A 22,939-nucleotide genomic window follows, 5' to 3' on the forward strand; every position below is an offset into this window, starting at 1 on the left:
CCTGCAAATTCTTCTCCATTTAACTCAAGCTCACTCTCCCAATATATGAATTTTAAAAAGTCTCTCCCTTAACACTCACAGTCCTTTAATTAAACGTAACCCCTGTTAGACTGACCCCATAATATACCATATCTGCTTGAAATAAACTGAACCTGTCAAAAAGTTCATTAAAAAAAACAAACTTTGGGAAGGCTGATTGTTGCAGTACCCATGTAAGAACACGTGCCCTTCAAGTTAAAAAGCTAATTTGCAAAATGAATGTTTTCTTTGTATAACATTGCAAAGGATGACAACAGGAAAAAGCCCCAAGGCCATCTGCCTTTATCCGAAAACTATTGGTAATTGGCTTCATTTAGGACTTATTTTAAATGACAATGCCTTGCTGCTCTGTCGTGCCTTTGTTGAAGAGTGGTGAGAGAGGTGAGTTCAACTTCACCCTAAACCTGTGTTTGGAGCTGACTAGCCTCACCCTCTTCTTCTCCTCCCTCCAGTCCTTCAGACAGCCGCTACGCCTCGTCTGGGGAGCTGAGTCGTGGCAGCTCGCAGCTCAGCGAGGAGTTTGGCCCCGAGGACGGCGAGAGTTTGCGAGGCACCGAGTTCTACGACGAGAACGACTCCTACCACTCGTGTCACTCCTCCGTCAGCTACAGCAAGGAGGAGTCCCCGGTGTGGGAGGGTGAGGAGCCCGAGGGGATCTACAGCGATGAGGGAGGCTACGTTAAAGACGGAGGAGAGGAGGGGGCCTTGTACGAAGAGGAGGAGGGAGACCTGTACGAGGGGGAGGAAGGGGAGTACCACTATGAGGACGAGGAGGAGATGCCGTATGAGGATGAAGATGTGTATCCACTGGAGGGCACGCTCAGTGAAGACCAGGAGACACCCTACACCCCGACACCTACCAGCACCGCCCCGGCTCTGCTGCCAACCTCTGATACCCTGTCCACCGCCAGGCCCCCCCTGGAGAAACAGCCGTCCTTGCATCAGCAGCAGCTCCCCCAGGCCTCCACCACGGGCCCCTCCGTCCCCCAGGACAGTGCACTACCTCCATTCAGTACAACCTCCAACAAGCTGCCCTTCACCCCCACCCAGCCAGGCCTCTCTCCCGCTGCAACAACAACAACATCCACCACCGCTGCCACCGCCGCTCCATCACTGCTCCCCCCAACAGACACTCCCCAGTCCTTGGAGGCTGATCTTAAGCCTCAGGGGGTCCAAGAGGAGCCTTTACCTCCAGAGGAGCCTCCAGTGGCGGTGGAGATCTCTCCCACTTTCCCTGAAGAGAAACCAGAGGAGCCTCTCATTCCAAGGTAAGGGCGCTAAAGGAGCCAGTATACTCACTGTGAAACAGAATTTTTACTGTGTCACCAGTTTCACCGATCGGCTGACAGTTAACAACAGAGGTGGAAAATTCCAGATTCACAAAGTAGAAGTCCTGCCATGTTGTTGCTCCATCCATGCACTGATCCATCTGATTTCACTCATTAGTTGGATCGCCATGATTGACTCAAAATCCCAGAGTGGAATTTTACTTTCTATCCACCTCTGCTTGGTGAACAGCTTGTCCCCTGCTGCAACTGAACCAAATATCTTATGGTTGGGTGCAAGAGGGCAGAGGTCAACAGTCTTACTCATGGTATTATCATGAATGCACTTTCTAGTGAGCACACTTACATCATTATTCAGAAACATAAAATGGTTGGTGGTTGTTTTTTATCGTCTAATTCCATCTTCGTGTGCCTACTTAATGCTGTTGTCAGCTCAATAAGACAAACACTTTTTGTTATGTTTTCCAACATTTACCATTCTAATTTACGAAGAAGCATTGGTGCCTCCATGTCTGAGCAGTGGCCCAAAGACAAAAGTTACAATGCCCAAATCTGTGATCGAATATCACGACTCCCTAAATCCACATAATTAGTCGGCAGATGAACTTGTTTAATTTCATACCTTCTATATGTGTATCATGCCAGCTTGATCAAGTTTTACCAAATTATAACATTTGAAAAATGGTATTGTTTTCCTTTATCATCTGCTTGCTCCATCCGCTCCATCTTTCTCTCAGCTTCCCGAAAAGGGAGATCATGGGACCTGGTCCTGCGAGAGCCAAGGCCAACTGGCTGCGGCTCTTCAGCAGGGTACGACTGCAGCTGCAAGAGGTAAATCCTGTGTGTGCATATGTGTGTGTGCTCAGTGACTCCCCGCATCATTTCGGTTTTTCAAGCTTCATCCTGCTACTTCTTTTTCTTTTCCTCAATCATTGTGTACTGTGGGTTTTTGTATGTGTTCACCCGTTTTGGTTTGGCTATGATTGGTTTTGTTTACCCCCTTGTATTGTTTGCCATTGCTTTGTTTTTTGTTTTTTTTTCAGTTGTTTACCATCCCTGTAGCGATTTGCATGTTGTCCATTCTGATTGGCAAAGGGCAGGAGCAGACCTTCAGGTGGGTTTGGATCGGAGTGTGTGGATTACTAGTAATTCCTGCTGTTATTAAGTAATTCATTAGTTGTGCTCCTTAATTATGTATATTTGAATAACTGTTTGAGAGTCATTGGAATTTAAGGAACACAGAGTGTTGACAGACTCGGTGGTAGTTGTCGCTGTAGGATTATTTTCTCAGATTCGCCTTTCGCTTTTCGCACCCTTATTTAACCAGATTGAGATTGAATCTCTGTTTCAAGAGGGCCCTGGCTAGGAAATGCAGCACCCAAAATAGAAAATATAAACATTAAAACAGCAAAACACAGAACATGAAAACAAATTATTTCAATAAGGACTTCTGTTTCAGTCGATCAGTATAACTCTAAACTGAGATCTGGGATCTGTTTTCTACAAAGTGCATTACATTGCACTGAAAAGTGTACAATACAGAAAATCAGTAACATAATTTATTGTACGATTAATTACTTGTTCGATTAAAATCATTAAAGGACCACGAGAGAAAATGACAAAACTAAAAACAATAACATCATTGTTATTGAAAAAGCAATATATGACGTGCATGTGAGCGGCGGAGAGCATCAGAGGATGGAATTAGCGGAAAAGCTCAGATAACATCTGACAGTAAGGTCTCAGTGCTGACGTCAATGTTCACTGTGCGCACTTGGAACGACAAAACATCTCCCCGTCTATCTCACCATTTCGCTCCTTTGCTCCTGTTGCATTATTCATTTGAACACTTGCCGTCGCTATGCCAGCGACTATAGTGCAGAACCTGATGATAAAGCAACTCAGTGTCCAGGAACACCACATGATGATATATTGTATATGTCTTTGGTGGCATCCTGAAACCTTTATGTAGAAATTAGTAAAATGTGTGACTAATAAACCCCTCTCTCTCTCTCTCTCTCTCTCTCTCTCTTCTTCTTCTCAGGCCCGAGGAGAGAGTGTTGGGATCGCTTCTCTGCTCCTGTCTGCAGGGTACGTATCCAGACACGCTCATACTGGTGAGAGTGGTTGGGAGCGGCCATCTGCTCCCAGTGGAGACAGGAGAGTGCACGCTGTGTGCGGTCTGTGCACGACCAAAGATAATGTCTCATTACGCACCCTGAAACAATTGTGTGGTTGCGCTCACGCTTCAAGGTGAACACTAGAAACACTAAATGCCATCGACGCTTCTCTTCATGTCTCGAACATCGAGTGAGACCTGCAGTGTAGCTACTGGAGATTACTGTGGAAGAATTTACAACGACTACGACTACCACCTTTATTGTTTTTTTGCATAGTTTTATAGCTAAAAATTATAGCTTAAGTGTTAGTAGTTATTAGTAATATTGGCAAAAGAACATAGTCAATCATAATAAGATTTATTTTGTAGTTTGACTTGGTATGTGTTGCTGCATTGTTTTACTCATTCAGAAAGACAGACAAGTAACCTAAAAAAACCATAAACCCTAAAAAGCAATATATATGTACAGTGGCGAAGTGGAGGTATAATTATAGATGAATACTAGTTATATTAGTTATAGTATTAGAATTTTAGTATACAGTAGTTTAATTTTATGTTAATATTACTGTAAAGAATAATTAAATACATAAATAAATAAATAAATAAATAAATAGGTAAAGTAATATGAACGTATTCATACAATGATATGAACATGGATATCAATGGATGAATTATAGGTCTGAATTATTCACCACATATTGCACAGTTATTGCAGGATAGATAAAAGCATAATAAACGTGTCTCCTTACGGTGTGTATCTACTTTGTCCTCAGGGTGGGTGGAGCTCTGTACAGCATCGACAGCATGCCAGACCTGAGGAAGAGGAAAGCCATGCCTCTGGTCAGAGATCTGGTGAGTTCCATCACCGTCCTTCTTCAGTTCCTCCTCCAGTATCAAATTCCCTTTTCCCTGCAGCCTCGTCTGTAGTTATTTTACTGTGTGTACGTTTCCATTCAAATACAGCACTTCTCTCTTTCCCTGTTATCGTCTCTTTAATCTTGTTCTTCAGCAATTTCACCTCTTGTATTTACTGCTCATATTCTCTCTTTTATCTTTCTTTCTATTATTTATAACACTATATAATGGCTGAGGTATTCGATTTCGTATTGGAATCACGATTTGAAGGAGCACAACTTTTAAGTTGCAGAAGCTGCAATTAAGCAAAAGCTATCAAATTGATCTATTTTCATTTTTTTATTGCTATCAAATTTCAAATATCGATTTGTTTTCCATGCTGAGGTTTGATGGGTGAGCGGCCATTATTGTGATACACGGCGCTTCAAATAGGTGAAATTTCAGCCTCAAAAATTCCCCAAACGATCATGAATGAAGCCACCAAGCAAAATCCATCAGAGAAAAATTGGGATTACATATTTTCTCCAAAATAGTTCCATGCCACGTGCACTCTGCCTTGACAGCCAGAGACAATGTGACCAGGGCACCAGAAGGGCATGGGGAGGGTGCCGGGGCCGGGGTGGACACTGGGGCCGGGGCGGACGCCGGGCCTGGGGCATAGGGGATGGAGGTCACTGACACTGATGCCTGCTAGATGGCATCATAAAAACAGAGCTTTTGTTTCCCTTACTCTGACAACTACCCCCTCCCCCAAAATCACCCCAACTCTGCCTCAGCATTGACAGGGCTATGTGAGACGCCTGGAAATAACACTGTACCGACAACCGTTGGTTGTCTTTAATACCATGCAGGATAGTAATAGTAGTCTTAAAATGGATACATTTTACCGATTAGGCCTAAAAATTGTAGGCTTTAAAAGTCATAAAATTGTCTTAAATTTGAAATGTAATTTCAATATTAACATTTATTATTCTAATTCTAATTCTAATTCTAATTCTAATTCTAATTCTAATTCTAATTATTATTATTATTATTATTATTATAAATCATAATTATCATAATAATCATAATAATGAGAACCATAATAACCTTTATTTTTCTAGTACCTTTTATACACAATATGCAATTCAAAGTGCTTCCCATTAATAGTAAATCAATTACATTAAAAGGCAATCAAATAGTAACAATTTAAAAAAGCAAAAAGGTAAAATGCATTTCATAACAATAGATAAATATTATACTCAATTTCAGTCTTGGGTCGTCACTTTAGCCCATGGAGGATCGCAATAATTTTTCAATGAAGAGACCTTTTTTTTTCTTAATCAAAGTTTTCTTTACCCATATTTTTGACAGAATGAGTCATGTTCTTCTGCATCACAGTCAACATTTCTGTTATAACAACCCAGACGAACCGCTGAACCTTATACTCACCGTCACACTTACCCATAGAGAGAAATCCAACGAATCCTTGTACCTGTCCAAAGCTCAGTGGACAAAAAAAGACTGTTTAGGTTTATTACAGTAATTCGTTGCAAAAACAGTCATAGATTTAATTAAACAGTCTTTGTCTGACAGATTTGTCTTGAAAAGGTCTTAAAAGTGATTAAATTTCATTCTCTGCTGCCTGCAGACAGCCTGAGGTTGGACAGCAGCTTCAGTGTTGGACAGCAGCTTCAGTTCAACAAAACACACAATCAGCCTCCGCTTATCAGTGAAATCTGTCCAACACTTTGGCGGCGGGCTCCCACAGTATTTCCTGCAGAATATTGAAGAGACAGATTGCGATCGCTGAGGAAACACAGATGGAAATCAGATCAGATCGGGACTTTTGAGTGTGTATCTACCCATCAAAGCAGGTGCTGGGGTTATTAGAGTCGCTGTCCATCGAACACTCGTCTCTCTCTCCTTCCTTTGAACAACCACATCGATCTGTCGGATCTGTTGACAATCCACACCTCAGCTCTCTCTCTCTCTCTCTCTCTCTCTCTCTCTCTCTCTCTCTCTCTCTCTCTCTCTCTCTGGGTTCTGGCCAGGATCTCACTATTCAATTCAATATTGATGAGATGTCTCACAATTCAATATTGATATATTTGACATATATATCACATGCTGCCAACTTTTCAGTGCAACATCGGAGGTGCGTTACAAAAATATTTCATCAAACCAATTTAGTCCAATGGAAAAATGTAATATTTATATTTATTTGTGGCAATGGTGGTGTTGAATTTAAGTTAGTTGAAAATGATTGCATAAGTTCCAAATAAACAAGCAAACAATTTTCAAATTGATTCATAAATTGAACCAATTTAATTGTTTTTGAACATCAAGCTTTTCTTTGTTTTTTTTAAGCCAGTCGCCCACACACACACACACACACACACACACACACACACACACACACACACACACACACACACACACATACACACACACACACACTCACACACACACACACACACACACACACACACACACACACACACACACACACACTTGGAGCTCACTGTTGAAACAGGCGGACAAATTTGGGAAAACCTCACATATATTTGTGTTTGGTTATTGACATTTGATCCGACTCCTAACCCTTTCCTGACAATAAATCAAAATTTTCTTCATTTTTCTCTCCTTTCTTTACTTATGCTGCCGAAGGCTATGGTGAGTAGCACAGACAGTTTGTTTAGAAACACGTTTGTTGTGAGGGAATAGCAGCTCTCCGAACACACAAGTAAACTCACTTCCCTCAAAGCCTCTTAAACTCTGCCATTATCATCTTTGTTGTTTTGAAATAAGTCCAGGCATACAGAAATGTTGCCCACTACCCTGGATGATGCACAACTTTGATCAACACTAACGTGAACGTTATTAAACTGTTTCTAAGGTGAAATAAACCATCCCTCCTCCTCCTCATCCTCCTTCTCCTCCTCCTCCTCCTCCTCCTCCTCCTCTCCTCCTCCTCCTCCCTTTCCTCTTCCTCCTCCTCCCCCTCCTCCTCCTCCTTCTCCTCCCCGTCCTTCTCCTCCTCCTCATCCTCCTCCTACTTCTCCTTTTCCTCCTCCGCCTCCCAGTCCTTGGTGCAGAACTCCAGGAAGGCAGGCATCACTTCAGCCCTGACGTCCAGCACGCTGCACAACGAAGAGCTGGTCAGTTTCTCTTCCCTCAGTGATATCAAAACGTCATTGACAATCCTATGAAAGGTCTTTTCTACAAAGCAGATATAAAGTCAAAAAGTTTAAAGGGGAATTCCACCACAAAGCTACATTATATTCAATTAAAAGATCAAGGGCTAACTCTGGTTGATGCAGTCACTTTCCTCGATTGTAGTTTGTGGTAGAGCAGGCCACCAAAACGTGAGCCATAGGACTTTAATGTGGCTTGCAACATGCAGAAAGCAGCTTGAGATAAATTCTGATTCTGTAGATAAGCAACGTTCCTTTAACTAATAGAGGAATATTCCCTAGAAGTTCTCCAACTCGTCCAGGTTGTTCTCCGCTCCCTCCTCAGCCCTCCTTCTCCACCAACTCCTCATCTCTCTCCTCTCCTTGTAGAAGAGCCATGTTTACAAGAAGACCCTCCAGGCCCTGATCTATCCCATCTCCTGCACCACGCCGCACAACTTTGAGGTGTGGACTGCCACCACGCCCACCTACTGCTACGAGTGCGAGGGGCTGTTGTGGGGCATCGCCCGCCAGGGCATGCGCTGCACTGAGTGCGGGGTCAAGTGCCACGAGAAGTGCCAGGACCTGCTCAACGCAGACTGCCTGCAAAGTAAGACGTCTCAAAACTTTCATTTTGACATATGATGATGTTGTGTTGACATAATTGCTGTGTAGCACTCACGATTAAGGTCTGTTCATAGGTCTTAAGGAGGTCTTAGGAACGAAGACCTATACACCAAAGTAATCAATAGTAAAAGTCAGTTCCAGATAAAGCCCCATTGCTGTTGATTGAGTTGTGTGAAATGTCTCCTATTATTATGAAAAAGCTCTTTGGGATAATCAGTGTTTGGAAATATGTCCTTCGGAAAAGTGTCTTTAGCTATTAATATGAAAGAGGCCATTAGAAATGGAATTTATATTATTAAATCAACGTTAATTAAGTGGTTAAAGTTTCGAGATGGGCTTGATAAATTTACTCCATCCAGTCCAAACACCTCCTTTTATTCTGTTTTTCATGCCAGGGATCTTGTGTCCTCCACCTCCTTCTCATTCTCTTAGCCTTTTGTTTACATTATTTTTTCTGGAAAAGGATATTAAAAAACATTTGTCTTTTGTTGATATCCCTCCCCCCTTTTCAATTGCTTTTACTCAGCATTTTGCAGCTCCCAAGATGGTCTCTATCTTTCATTTGTGAATTGTCTTAAATTTTCCTATCATCATCATTGTGTGCCAGAAACACTGAGATAAATATGTGTAGCGAGATATATTACCATCAACAGTGATATTGTCACTGTGGTGTGGGGATGGTGTTGTTTAAGCAGCCACACCTGTCCTGGCTCTAGGTGATTGGGCACAGGATCAGTGTGGCTGTTTACCTGTTGCTCATTAGACCAATCAAAGGGCAACAGGTAAACCCCCCACCCCCATACACACAGGAGAGGAGCCCTTATCATTTCTATCTGCTCCAGGCTAGTTCCACCTAGCCCACTCTCTACAATAAATTGGCATGTTTGTACTCCATCATCTGTGTCTCTGTGCTGGAGGGCCCTGAAAACGCCACTCAGGTGGCATGTGGTAGGCGAAACTGCCACAGTCACCACCATAAGTTCAGGTGAACAACCTAATAATACAATGACTCACTTCTCTCCCGACCAGGAGCGGCGGAGAAGAGCTCCAAACACGGGGCGGAGGACCGGACGCAGAACATCATCATGGTGCTGAAGGACCGCATGAAGATCCGCGAGAGGAACAAGCCGGAGATCTTCGAGCTGATCCAGGAAGTGTTCTCCGTGATCAAGGCCACACACGTCACACACATGAAGCAGATCAAGCAGAGCGTCCTGGACGGGACGTCCAAGTGGTCCGCCAAGATCAGCATCACAGGTGAGACGCAGGTCGTGTTTGGACAGGTCCAATCAAGAATCAGCGTCAGATTAATCCAGGAGAGAGTTTGACAAGGGCTCAGGTGTTTCTGGGTGCACATGGTGTTTTTAGAGCAGTAGGGCAGTATAATGTAAAACCCTCTGTAGAAACTGGTGCATCTGAGGACACTGGCTGACCAGCTGCTGACCAGCTTTTTATTTTCTATTTCTTCTTTTATATATATATTTCCTCTCCCTCTGCCCAGTTTTGTCTGGAGCCTGTTAATGAGTATTTCCCTGGAGGAAGTACTCAGAAAAAAAGTAAAAGTAGAACTACCGTGACACAGAATAGCTCTAATAAAATTTATGTACGAAACAAGTACTTTCAATTAATTAAACGGCATAGAGTGTGTCATCGTTATTTACAAGAATATACAATTATAAACATAAATCCAGATTTTTTCTTTACTTGAAATGTAGTTGAGTAAAAGTGGACAGTCTCTGACATTGAATACACCTAAGTAAGTACAGATATTTGGAAAATGTTACTTTTCACCACTGAGTGCACATTGCATCGCACAATATAATTGCATGTTGCATATTACTTATAACGTATTCTCAATCCTCACTACTTCCTGCCTCCCTCCAGTGCTGTGTGCACAGGGTCTGCAGGCAAAGGACAAGACGGGCTCCAGCGACCCATACGTCACGGTGCAGGTGGGGAAGACCAAGAAGAGAACCAAGACCATCTACGGGAACCTCAACCCCGTCTGGGAGGAGAACTTCAACTTGTGAGGGAAAAGTGGAGAGCGAAACACACACCAATGTTCATCTTTAATCAATTTAGGGCATTACTGTTTTTCTTATCTAAAAAACACATTTTACATAAAATCATTAATTTACATTTTTCATCATTTATTAATTAATAGTCATGTAATAATTATAATAAATAAATGGTACCTACTACAGTACAGTAACACATTTTTTTTTGTGAAGGTTACTTAATTTAGCTGTATTTTGTGTTTGTTAATTTAATTTGAAAAGGCGGAAGCACCATTACTCTATAACAAATACAAAACACGGCAAACATTTGGTAATGCTGTTTCTCATCATTTAGTTTAAATTGGTCAAAAACCAAATATTGTAATTCAGGCATTGAAAGTCAAAATACTGACAATATTATAATATATATATATATAGCTCATCATGTATATCATAATCAGTATCATAATCTATCAATGTGATGAATCAAACAATCAAGACATAATCAGGAAAATTCTGAGGTAAAATGTATGTGCTGACGAGTAAAAGAGCTAAAACTAAACATGACACCGGTACTATCCTTTAATGTCTCCATCCTCGCAGCGAGTGCCACAACTCGTCCGACCGCATCAAGGTCCGCGTATGGGATGAGGACGACGACATCAAGTCTCGGGTGAAGCAGAAGTTCAAACGCGAGTCGGACGACTTCCTGGGTCAGACCATCATCGAGGTCCGCACGCTGAGCGGGGAGATGGACGTCTGGTACAACCTAGGTGGGTGTTCCATCACACTGCCATTTCACTGAAGTGCGCTTTTCTAAAGCACCAGAGCGTAAATTAAGATTCATTGTCATTACTTTTGGTCGATTCAAACTCTACAACAATTCTCTCCTTGCTTGAGTCTTATTTCAGATTTTTTTGATTGACCTTGAATTAGTGTTACTATTAAGGTGGAACTGTTTTTGTTTCACTACAGATAACTGTGGTATAATATATAATAGTAATATAATAATAATAAGAATATAATATACATTTCTTTTTTATATTTTAATTCCATTGCTTTTGAATTATCCCCTATTATTATGTGAGCTGCTGCCATACATAAATACAATTTTGCCAAAGTACATTGCACAGTACAGGTAGAAAGCAAATGATAATAATGTGAAATATGACATATAATGTGGAACCACTAGAACAGTGAACACAGCTGATAAACATCACTCATTATTCTTTTTATCGACAAAGATTAGGCTCGATTCACTGTGCATCCTTTGGCCTCTAACTTTATTCATACGTACGTTTCCAACTCAATCTGACCAAAATGCGAGAGTTGGTTTTTTTTAGGTGGTGGGGGTGACATTAAAAACATAAAATAATGTAATACAATTGGGGCAAATATTCCAAGTGTATGTCTTTGTTTATTTTAATGTCAGCCTCTCTCTCAAAAAAAACCCCTTATTATCCTAACCCTTATTTTCCACCTTTGTCACCACAAATTTGGCCATTAATTGAATGCGCTCAACTCAATCCACGTCTGACTGAAGGCGGAGAGCATAGCGCTGTCACTTCACTTCATTTCTTCGCCCGTGTAGAGAAATGAGATGATGAAAAGCCTCCGCCTCTCAGGTCGTCTCCCTATTAGAGGAACCGTCCTAACGCCTGTTCTCTCTCTCTCTCTCTCTCTCTCTCTCTCCCCCCTCCCTCTCCCATTTCTCTCGCTCGCTCTCTCTCTCGCTCTCCCACCCTCTCTCGGCAGACAAGCGCACCGACAAGTCGGCTGTGTCGGGGGCGATACGCATGCACATCAACGTGGAGATCAAAGGAGAGGAGACGGTCGCCCCCTATCACGTCCAGTACACCTGCCTGCACGAGGTCCGCTCCCAGCCGCCGCCCGCCCCCCTCCTCCCCCGCCCTCTCCCTTGCTCTCTCTCTCTCTCTCTCTCTCTCATGCAGTTTCAATGAGCCATAGCAAACAGGTTAATCCACCTGACCAACGTGTTTTTATTATGGATCCATTCCAGATATTACAGAGGTTAATTACTCTGTGGAGTTCAAAAAAGTCCACTCCAAAGATTCCGTTTTGTTCCTCCCGAGAAAAGGAACAGCTAGAAAGCTGATTAAATGATTAAATGTAGGCCAATCAAGGGATTTTAATGGGCCATTACTTTGTAATCAGTAATGACTCATTACTTAATTACTTGTATTGAAATGCGCTGAACCTGCACCGAAAAATTACTTCACCTACTCAGACTCAGTCTTAATATTATAATATGATTGTATTGCTAAGTAGAATTTATTTATTTCAGAAGTAATGTGATTGAATGTGATTCAGGGTTCAATTAAATAACCCCCCCCCCACTAACACACACAAACACACACACACACACACACACACACACACACACACACACACACACACACACACACACACACACACACACACACACACACAATATATAAGAAGCAAATTCTTATTATTTAAAAAAGTATTCAAATCTAAATGAATTGTACCCAATTTTGCTGATTATAGAGGTAGGTTTTACACTAAATCTTTCACACAATTTTCCACACGTTCAGTGAATGGAACCCAATGTGTGAATGCTATGCCTTGTCCTTAATGAGTGAATGAATAAATCAGCGAATCAGTGAAGAGATAAACTCATGCACATGCACGCTCGCTCTCTCTCTCTCTCTCTCTCTCTCTCTCTCTCTCTCTCTCTCTCTCCCATCTCTCCCCCTGTAGAATCTGTTCCACTATGTGACAGACATCCAGAACAACGGCGTGGTGAAGATCCCAGATGCCAAAGGGGACGACGCGTGGAAGGTCTACTTTGAGGAGACTCCGCAGGAGATCGTGGATGAGTTTGCAATGCGTTACGGTGTGGAGTCCATCTACCAGGCCATGACGTGAGTCCAAACCCGAAACACAAGCCTCGGTTGTACCGTTAATCAGACTGAAATTGAATATTTCCCACCGTCACTTTTAACTACACCCATCATGCATTTTGTCCTCTTTATTTTGTAAAAAGAACTGTCGTATAAAAGGTAGAATATCTTTCTTTTTTAAAAGAGCGCGCCCGAGTTCCTTCAATCTCAGTCGATCTCTTTTTTTCTGATTCTCATGATGTCGTCAAAGCTGCTAATTTACTTACAGCCAATCAGATCACAGCATCTCTAAGAAGTCACGCCCATGTTAGGAGGCCCCGCCCACAGAGCTGAGCTTGGTTTGAAACCTTGTCAAGTTTGTACCTGTCACTCAAAGGTCAGAGGTCAGCTCATGAATATGAGTGCATCTCTGTCTACCACGTTCTTGAGATGATTGGGAGTCATTATAGATAAAACAAGATACTATTAGGCATTTACAAACACAAAAATGTCGCTGAATGTTTTATAACGACATTATAAGATTCTTCTCGCAAAAAATGATGTGAGTTTTTCTTTTATTTTACATTACTGTGTTTCTGTGTTTGAATGAGTGTGTGGTGCTGTGTGCACCACACACTCGTAAACTGCAAGGCTTGCATAAATGCACCCTGTAAACTCTTAACTATTTGGCTCTAGAATAATTCTCCTCCTTCCTCCCTTCCAGACACTTTGCCTGCCTGTCGTCGAAGTACATGTGTCCGGGTGTTCCGGCCGTGATGAGCACGTTGCTGGCCAACATCAACGCCTACTACGCCCACACCACCCAGGCCACCAACAACGTGTCAGCCTCAGACCGCTTTGCCGCCTCCAACTTCGGGGTGAGTCGCTCCAGAACTCTTTAAGATCCAATTCCATACATGATGAACAAGCCAGTGACGTTTGGTCTTTTGGAAATTCCTTATGGAGCCTAAACTGCTTCCAGGTTTTTCCGTCTCCTAGAAACTAGGCTAGTAGGAGCACAGTGGATTTATTTAAACATCAGCTAATTTGCTACAGGCAAAGTAAGGAACGTTTTATTTATGCAGCGCATTTATTATACACAGAAGAGCCAATGTGCTTGAAATGAGGGGGGGGGCTGACATCAAGGCGTCCTGCGCTGATCATACTCGGCATACCGTGGATGGGTGCTCGGGCTTGCGGCTGGATTGGGCGTCTGGCCAGTTGTGGTGGGGTGGGCCCCGCTGGCTCGCCTGTGGCGCGGGCGGTTCTAGCAGGGTGTCGTTCTGTTGCCGTGGGACCTTGCTTCGGGCCTGTGGTCCATGCTTGGCATCCACAGCCTGGGTTCTGCGCCTGTGGTTGCGTCTTGTGCCTGCATGTGGGGGTGCTCTGTATGTGTGCGCCTCAAGGGTGCTGGGTCTTCTTGCACTCCCTGGGACTGGGTTATGCTCCTCGGGGCCGGGCATGGGGGTTGCTCCGCGACCCTCTGGCTTCTCTGGGGGCTGGGGGGCCTTCTGTGGCTGTAGGGCGGAGTGCTCAGGGCTTTTCTGAGGTTGTAGGGTGTCTGTACGGCTGCAGGACTCAGGGGTGGCTTTGGGGCATTTTCTGCTGCTTGGAGGCGCCACAACATAATACCGACCTTATACACCAGAACCAATTGGGATAAGTCCTATACACTCACCGGTGGACACTACACACTTCACACAACACATGCACACACACACACACACACACACACACACACACACACACACACACACACACACACACACACACACACACACACACACACACACACACACAGGCACATACAGGCGGTCTCATCACAGGCACACACACACCACCAGCACCTGCTTTGAACACACCTCCAACACCTCCTGGTTACATCCCTCTCCTTTCCTCCCTCATTTACTGCCATAACTAAAACAGGAAGAGGCCACGTTGCTGTCCCAGTGTTCCTGGACTTAATTAAGTCTGTTTTGTCGATACATGTTGTCGTTTGACGTTTCTATGTTTATGTTTTTTCGGGTACATGTTGTTGTTTGGTTCTACATTTACTCATCTCACCCGTGGCGATTCTCTCCCTCTTAGAGTGCTGATTAGTTGTTTATAGACCCAAACATGGTAAGATACAGTAGTCCTCCAAAGAGGGGGATTGGTGGCATTTAAAATAAATCAATACACAAACAAATAAACAAACAAATAAATAAATAATGTAATAAATAAACAGACAGATAAATAGATATATAATAAAAATACAGAACTTTATTTTATTTGTATAGCATTTTTCCCAATCCTCAATTGACACATGACATTGAACACTTGACATTGAAATCTCATGGAATGAAACAATGGATAAAGAAAATAGTTATTAATATAGTGAGAGAGCTTCTTACATTAAAATCAATTCTGAAAATGTATGTTTTGATAGATGTTTTGAACTCAATACTTAACTTATTAAATACATGTACGACATGAAATACTTGTTCCCTTGTTCTTAACAGTGTAACTTGTTCTCTTCGTGTGGTTTTGATGTCTTCTGATATCATTTTGTCATTCCATTCACAGAAAGAGCGGTTCGTCAAGCTCCTGGACCAGTTGCACAACTCCCTGAGGATCGACTTGTCCATGTACCGGGTAAAAACATCCCCTTGTGTCTCATGTTGCTTTATTCTCTTGTCATTCCCTCTGATATTAGAGAAGTTATTTACTGTATATGGGGCAACTCCATCCCTGCAGTCCTCTCTATTTCACTCTCTCTCTCTCTCTCCACCTCCTCCCGCCTCTCGTGCCACACGGTAAAGCTAAGCAGGCAGTTAGGCACATTTTAGTATTTTTATTATTTTGAGAGCTTATAGAGCTTATTATGCGTAATCACCGGGTGTCAGACATTTCACTGCATATATGTATGACCATATGTATATGTATGTGACAAATAATCTCTTGAACTTGAACTTGAACTTGTTGATGAGAATAACACCTCCCCAGGAGGCACCTCCATACTTTGTATTGACGCATATTGACACGAGCAGATACACACCTGTATACATTTTTTTCAGTGGCCTTTCTCGTCATAGATGTTTAATTTCAAATCTAAAAATATATTAAAGTGTTAATTAGGGTTAATTTTTGGCCGTAATTGTGGTTTTAAGAATTGCGGAACAAAATTAAATCATGCGACTTTCCTGGTGGTGTGTTCAGCCATTGAATTAATATGTACAGTATCTTATGAGATTGATAAAACTAGTGCATGCCTGTTTAAAATTGAAGACTTTGTAAGACATTTTGATGGCACAGTTGAAATGTCAGCGATTCGGTCCTGTGTTCCACAACGGAAGATGAACTTCAAACTGCCGGTTGAAGTCATACACCAGAGAAAGACACTCTTTGTGACTCAGAGCCCTGAAGCCCCGCCCACCCACTGGTTCGCTGTTCGCTGTTCATTCAAAGTTTACTGACGTTACATGTGTCTCATGTTCAAATTGCACTAAATTGGAAACTGCATTTCCTTGCGTCCCCAGCAATACACCCGCCAAGTAGATCGAATCAGTGGTTGTCCAGATAATTGTTGGACAGACAGACAGATTCCTGGATTTATAGTTAGACTAGTACATGCCCGTTGATGGCACAGTTTAACAAAATGTCAATTATTCATTGCTGTGACCCACAATGGCAGATGAAACTGCCAGTTTAAGACTTTGTAAGACATTTTACTCTTCCCGCCTGCGTGTGTGACGTTGAAGGTCACCGGCCCAGTGCTTGGCTCACATCTCCAGCACTTCCTCTGCCCTCATGCCAGGCGTGCGTCTCACGCTTCACATATTGGATGCCACGCTTAGTGGAATTGGATGATGATGTCACAACGGCCTCCAGCTGCACAGAGCGGCTCGTTGTTCGCCTGTTTATTAATATTACTCTTGTCGCATCCCAAAATTTCACAAAATCCGACACTGCACGTCTTTGGATCCCCAGCGATACAGCGAGTGTGAAGTAGATCAGATGAACGGTTGTCGGGATAATCGGAGGACATGCAGACAGATTCCTAGAATTATCAATAGATACATAGATGGATCGATATGTGACAAATGTCATGTATAGATGAACTTTCAACTAGGGCTGGATGATATATTGATATAATATTGATATCCTGATATGAGACTAGATATCGTCTGGGATTTTGGCTGTTGTAATATCCTGATATATTTGAATGTTGTCTTTAAGGATCATTTTAGTTATGAAATGCAATTTTGAATATAATAATGATAAATAAACCGATTCTAATCAATGCCTCTACCTGCTCGGATGTAATATCCACATTGCTAATGATTGGTTCTCAAATGTTTCTTGTGTGTAAATATCTTATGAAGGCACAAATTGTTATCCCCATAACCCTCAAAAAACAACATTTAGATATCGAAAAAAAATATTGTGATATTTGATTTAGTCAATATCGCCCTGTCTGTCATGAATCGTCTCTAATCTCTCAGTATTTATATTTGTTTTCATATTTTATTTTCATCTGGTCATTTCCTCATGCCATGTCACTAACCTCCATGTCATTTCAGATCCGCTCACTCCCTTTTGCTTTGCTGTCCCTCCCTTTCCTCCACCTGGTTTCCCCTGCCTGCAGCTCATTCCCTCGATAGTCCCTCAGTTTAAATTCCATCCCACTTCCCTTTCTTCTCTGCCAGATTGTCTCTTGCATTTCACTGAGCTTTCCCGCAACTACTACCTGTTTCCTGTCCGAACCTCCCTGCCTGATTCCCTGGACTCTCATTCTCTGCTTGTTTCCCTTGATCCTGATTCTTTACCTGTTCTCTGATAAGTTTGCCTTCTCTGACTCATCTCCTGGTTTTGACTTGTGGACTTTGACTCCTTACCTGACTGTTTTGTTGTTGAGCTTGTTCAAGTTTAAGTTCAAGAGAGTATTTGTCTCAAGGTGGGTTTACATCCGTTCTGAGTCAGTGAGCGTAACATAGATTGCTATTTTGAAACAATGGAACTTGACTGCCTCAAAATGAAATCTACAACCCAAATTTTTGGCTTGCTGTGTCTATTTTCTTTTATTGCTCAGTGATACACACACACAAAGGTGGATGTATTTATCTATATTTGTTGTATAATTTCTGTATCATGCTTATTTTGTGTCTCGCAATAGAACAACTTCCCAGCCAGCAGTCCTGAAAGGCTGCAGGATCTCAAATCCACAGTGGATCTACTGACAAGCATCACCTTCTTCAGGATGAAGGTAACAAACACCATGTTCTTTCCTCCCTCTGACCCTCCTCTGTCGCTCTTCACTCTTTATTTCTCTCTCCCTCATATGAGGGCCTTTCAGCTCCCTTATCCGGGGTTTTACACTCCACTTTAAATCCACCAGGATTACTATTAACAAAATTATATTGTTTCAGCATTTGGTTTTTTTATTTTAGAAATATGTCATGTATATTAGAACATAATATATTAATATATTTTTTATTATTATTATGATTATGATTATGATTATTATTATTATTATTTATTTGTTTTGTTTATCTATTCTGAAATTGTATTTATTTAACAGTAATTTTCATCTCATTCATGTTGAATTTTAACAACATGTCTTTTTGTAATCTTTTGATTTGTTTTTTTGTTCAAAGAGAAATGTCTACCATTGTTACCTGGGTTTTTACATAGACAGTTTTCTGTTTACAAGGTCCTGTCATCTGTTTTGATTTTTTCATGTCTCTGCATCGTTCAGGTCCAGGAGCTGCAGTCTCCACCCAGAGCGAGTCAGGTGGTGAAGGACTGTGTGAAAGCCTGCCTCAACTCCACCTATGAGTACATCTTCGACAACTGCCACGAGCTGTACAGCCGAGAGTACCAGACAGACCCGGTAAGGAGCATTAACCTCTGTGTGTGTGTGTGTGTGTGTGTGTGTGTGTGTGTGTGTGTGTGTGTGTGTGTGTGTGTGTGCGTGGGTGCGTGCGTGGGTGCGTGCGTGCGTGCGTGTGTGTGTGAGCGTACCATTTACTCCTTCCATCTCTCTTAAATGAGATTCCGACAGGGATCTCCTTTTTCACCTACTCCTCATTAAAACATCAGCTCCATTCCTACCGCCCTCATGAATTTGCAAGAAGTGTTCTTCTGTTTGAGTTAAGCATTTCATCCTGTGGGGGTGTCCTTTTGTTTGAATTTTATTCTTTACTTTCCACCCCTTGCTGTGCTTGGTTTATTTTTTTTCCTACTTTAAGAGCTTGTTCATGTAGCAGGAGTGTATCGAACAGCCGGTGCAGAAGACGTGAATATTCAGGAGTATGAATTGACTTATCAGCCCCAAAACAGTTTTGGTACTCTGCTCGGAAGTATAAGGTGTAAATCGCATGAATAAATTCAGTATTACATTCAGTTTTGGTATCATGAAAGGAAAATTCCACCACAAAGCAACACTACAAATGAACTCGGTGGTAGTCCAGGGTACAGCAGGAAGGTAAGGCAAGTTTATTTCTACAGCACATTTCACACACAAGGGCAATTCACAAGTGCTTTACATAAGACATAAAGGACATTACATAAAGACAAAAGAGAACAAAAGCATGGAAATAAAACGCTAAAACAGGAAAGACATAAAGTGGAATTTAAAACAGGCCTCTTTCTATGGAGCGCATTGGAATGACTTCAGTGAGTTGGAAGTTGTGGATTGAGTTGACTGCTTGTGATATAAAGTTAACGCATTCAACATTCCACACTGCAGTTTACCAATGCAAATAAATTTAGCTAAATAAAAAAATAAAAATATTAGAATGGGAATCAGAATCAGTTTTACAATATTTCACCAGGGATATTTACATATACAAGGAATCTCTTCTGGTGACATTTGGGCCGCTTCAGTACAGACGATAAGCATAAAAAAGAAAAAAATCAAAAGCTTAACAGTCCGAAATAAGGAAAATAAAAATGATAATAAAATACCACCACAATTTTCCCGGCTCGCCTTAAGGTCCTGGTGGTGTGCGGGGGGGGCGTCGTTTTTCACCCATAAATCTCGTTCCTTTTTATGTTTATAATAATACAACTACTTTATCCATTAGGCAATTGCACCAAGATGCATAACAAAATGGCATGGAATTGTAGTTTTTAGGGTTTGAAATGTTTACAAATAAGTGCACTTTGCAAATTATATATGCAAATTCTGACAGCGCAGGTATATTCCCCGATCAAATTAACCCCCAGTAACACAAGCATGTAATTTTTCACCCATACCTATGGCGATCAATAACTGCGTAAATATTACGCAGTGTATATAATGATTAGTTTTTGCTCCTGTAGAACACACAAGTTCAAATGATATTAACCTTGTTTTCAGAAAAATATGTTTTATTCGCGATTTCACGGAGAAGTACTACACTACTCAAAATCCTAAGTGTAACAGCGACGTCTCTGAATCGTGGAGCTTGCTGTTACCATGGAAATGTTCACTGCACTGGCTGATCTGTACACAGGCGTGCAAACACTGATATTTATATCCAGTTAAATTGTATCTATGAATGAAATTCAGACTGAGGGTATGACTCTATATCCCTATTCTCACCCAACCTTGAATTTAATAGACCATTCAATAGAGAAAAGGAGAAATCAGTATCCCGTTTTTATTTCACGCTAGTCAGAACGAAATATAAAGCCGTGAAATTTATAATTTTAATACATCCATGCCCCCCCATCCCCCCACCCCGGCTTCTATGTAGAAGAAAAACTCCTCATTCAAATGAATTGGTTGAAATTTCATTATGTGTAGCACGAAAAAAGTCTGGGAATCATGGTCCAGGACACGATTCAACAGATAACAGATTCATTTTCGTGACTATGAGCATGAAAAAGCGTGAGTGGGTTGCGATGGAAGGACTCTATAGTGTTGACTGGGGAGTCGCACAGAGTGGGGGGCAGAGACAGGGCTGGGCTTTCCACCACCAGCTCAACTGTCTATAGAGCGTTGAGCTCAAGGTTGTTACTAATAAAAATCTATGTTCCATCAGGAAGCCATTGTTACAACACTGGAATCACAACATGTGGAGACTGAGAATGTTTTTTTTCCAATAAGAAGGGTTTGCTGTCGTTGTTTTATTTGTGGTTGTGTATTGTTCCAGGCCAAGCAGGGGGCGGTGCCTCCAGAGGAGCAGGGCCCCAGCATCAAGAACCTGGACTTCTGGTCTAAGCTCATCACCCTCATCGTGTCCATCATAGAGGAGGACAAGAACTCGTACACTCCCTGCCTCAACCAGTATGATTTTTTTCGTCAATATCAAATTAGGAACATCCGGTCTGTTAAATGGAATCTTACATCTTTAACATGTCCAATCTCACTGTCAGAGTCTCGCTGACATTCTATTTATTTAATATTAAATTTAGCTTTAAACTATGCGCAAAATACCGGCGAGGCGATGAAGTGCTCCATCTGTTAGCTCAGTTTAAACAAACCCTGTCCTTCCGCTCTCCTCTTCATCAAGGTTTCCCCAGGAGCTTAACGTTGGGAAAATCAGTGCCGAAGTGATGTGGAATCTGTTCGCTCAGGATATGAAGTATGCGATGGAGGGTGAGCACCGCTTAATGATCAATATTGAGCTAAATTTGCAGAGGCAGAAGCAGATGAAATTCAGAAACACGATAAGGACGAGGGATCCTTTAAAATGTGTCCTCCTTCTTACCTTTTCTCAGAACATGAGAAGAACAGACTGTGCAAGAGCGCCGACTACATGAACCTGCACTTTAAAGTGAAGTGGCTTTACAACGAGTACTGCAAGGACCTGCCCTTCTTCAAGAGCCGTGTGCCAGAGTACCCTGCGTGAGTACCTTTTGTCACCTAGATCTCAAACTACTGATCTGCTGGGAGAAATTCAATTGATACAGCCACAGAGGTTGAGAATAGTGTACAAAAAAAATTCCAAAAAGAGATATAAAAAATATATACAGTATATATCAAATAATATATATATAACATTTGAGAATGAAAAATACACAAATTAAATAAAAACATTATACTGTATATATTAATTCAATAACAAATGTATATAAATGGAATTTTAAAATATTATGAAAAAAATAGCCCAATATGTACAAGGTACCAATATTTAATCCTAGTACTAGTAGAAAGTGTTATGTTGAAAAGGCTAAAATATATACTTTTATAATATGGTACCTTTAAACTCTGTATAAAAAAGAAAAAAGATTTTCCACATGTATAAAACGAAAATTGGTGTTGAAAAATCGTTTTGGACCTGGACATTAAAATATCGGTATCGGTATCTGTAGCGGTATTGACATTTTTGTCTCACTAAGGAGCAGTGAACAGAGACCATTTTGCTTCTCATTTCCCCTCAGATGGTTTGAGCCGTTTGTCATCCAGTGGCTGGATGAGAATGAAGAAGTGTCTCGAGACTTCCTGCACGGCGCTTTGGAGAGAGACAAGAAAGACGGGGTAAATTTGACTTTTTTTTTTTGCTTTTCTTCTTCTCCCTTTCCTCTCTCCTTCATTATCTCCTCGTCACAGTTCCTGTTGCTCCGGCAGAGGTAATGGTAACTGTGGGGATGTTCTGGAGTGAGGTAACTTCATGACAGCGGGATATTATGAATTAATGGTTTCCCTTCAGACGCGCACTATCTCCACCTCATTAGTCAGACATCCCAGAGGAGAATCCGCAGACTCACCTCCAGCCAATTAGAGAGCGGAGACGGCGATGCCGGCCAATTACACACAATCCCACCGAGGAGAGAGCTCCTACCTGCCACCGGTGACGGGCAGACTCCCTGTAACACAAGACTTGATGTTACACATTTACCATTTAACAATACTAAATATACTAAATGGCAAATGAGACGTCGTGTTGACCGTTCCTTGGCATTTAAAGGCCACCTCCAGGCTCTACCACGTCCTACTTTTCTCCGAACACTACTCCCTACCGTCGATAACGGAGAGTGAATGTAAATATATAGCGAGCGCTTACATGAAAATTTTGAGGTGGAGGAT

The 22,939-nt window shown here is 41.8% G+C and overlaps 1 protein-coding gene across 1 annotated transcript in view; it reads left to right on the plus strand.

The window, feature by feature from the left end:
* Nucleotides 1-22,939, plus strand: part of unc13a (unc-13 homolog A (C. elegans)) — a gene marked incomplete at both ends in the record, with an annotated part of 60,057 nt that overhangs the window by 19,183 nt on the left and 17,935 nt on the right. The window contains 19 exon segments of the mRNA XM_080024603.1: nt 492-1,307; nt 2,063-2,156; nt 3,370-3,416; nt 4,218-4,296; nt 7,365-7,439; nt 7,845-8,064; nt 9,111-9,338; nt 9,966-10,107; nt 10,682-10,851; nt 11,834-11,949; nt 12,821-12,984; nt 13,667-13,820; nt 15,508-15,576; nt 18,098-18,187; nt 18,680-18,814; nt 21,063-21,196; nt 21,423-21,508; nt 21,631-21,757; nt 22,294-22,390. Of these exon segments, the coding sequence (XP_079880729.1) occupies nt 492-1,307; nt 2,063-2,156; nt 3,370-3,416; nt 4,218-4,296; nt 7,365-7,439; nt 7,845-8,064; nt 9,111-9,338; nt 9,966-10,107; nt 10,682-10,851; nt 11,834-11,949; nt 12,821-12,984; nt 13,667-13,820; nt 15,508-15,576; nt 18,098-18,187; nt 18,680-18,814; nt 21,063-21,196; nt 21,423-21,508; nt 21,631-21,757; nt 22,294-22,390 (3,043 nt within the window).

The sequence above is a fragment of the Zeus faber genome (assembly GCF_960531495.2).
Source record: "Zeus faber genome assembly, chromosome: 1".
Lineage (NCBI taxonomy): Eukaryota > Metazoa > Chordata > Actinopteri > Zeiformes > Zeidae > Zeus > Zeus faber.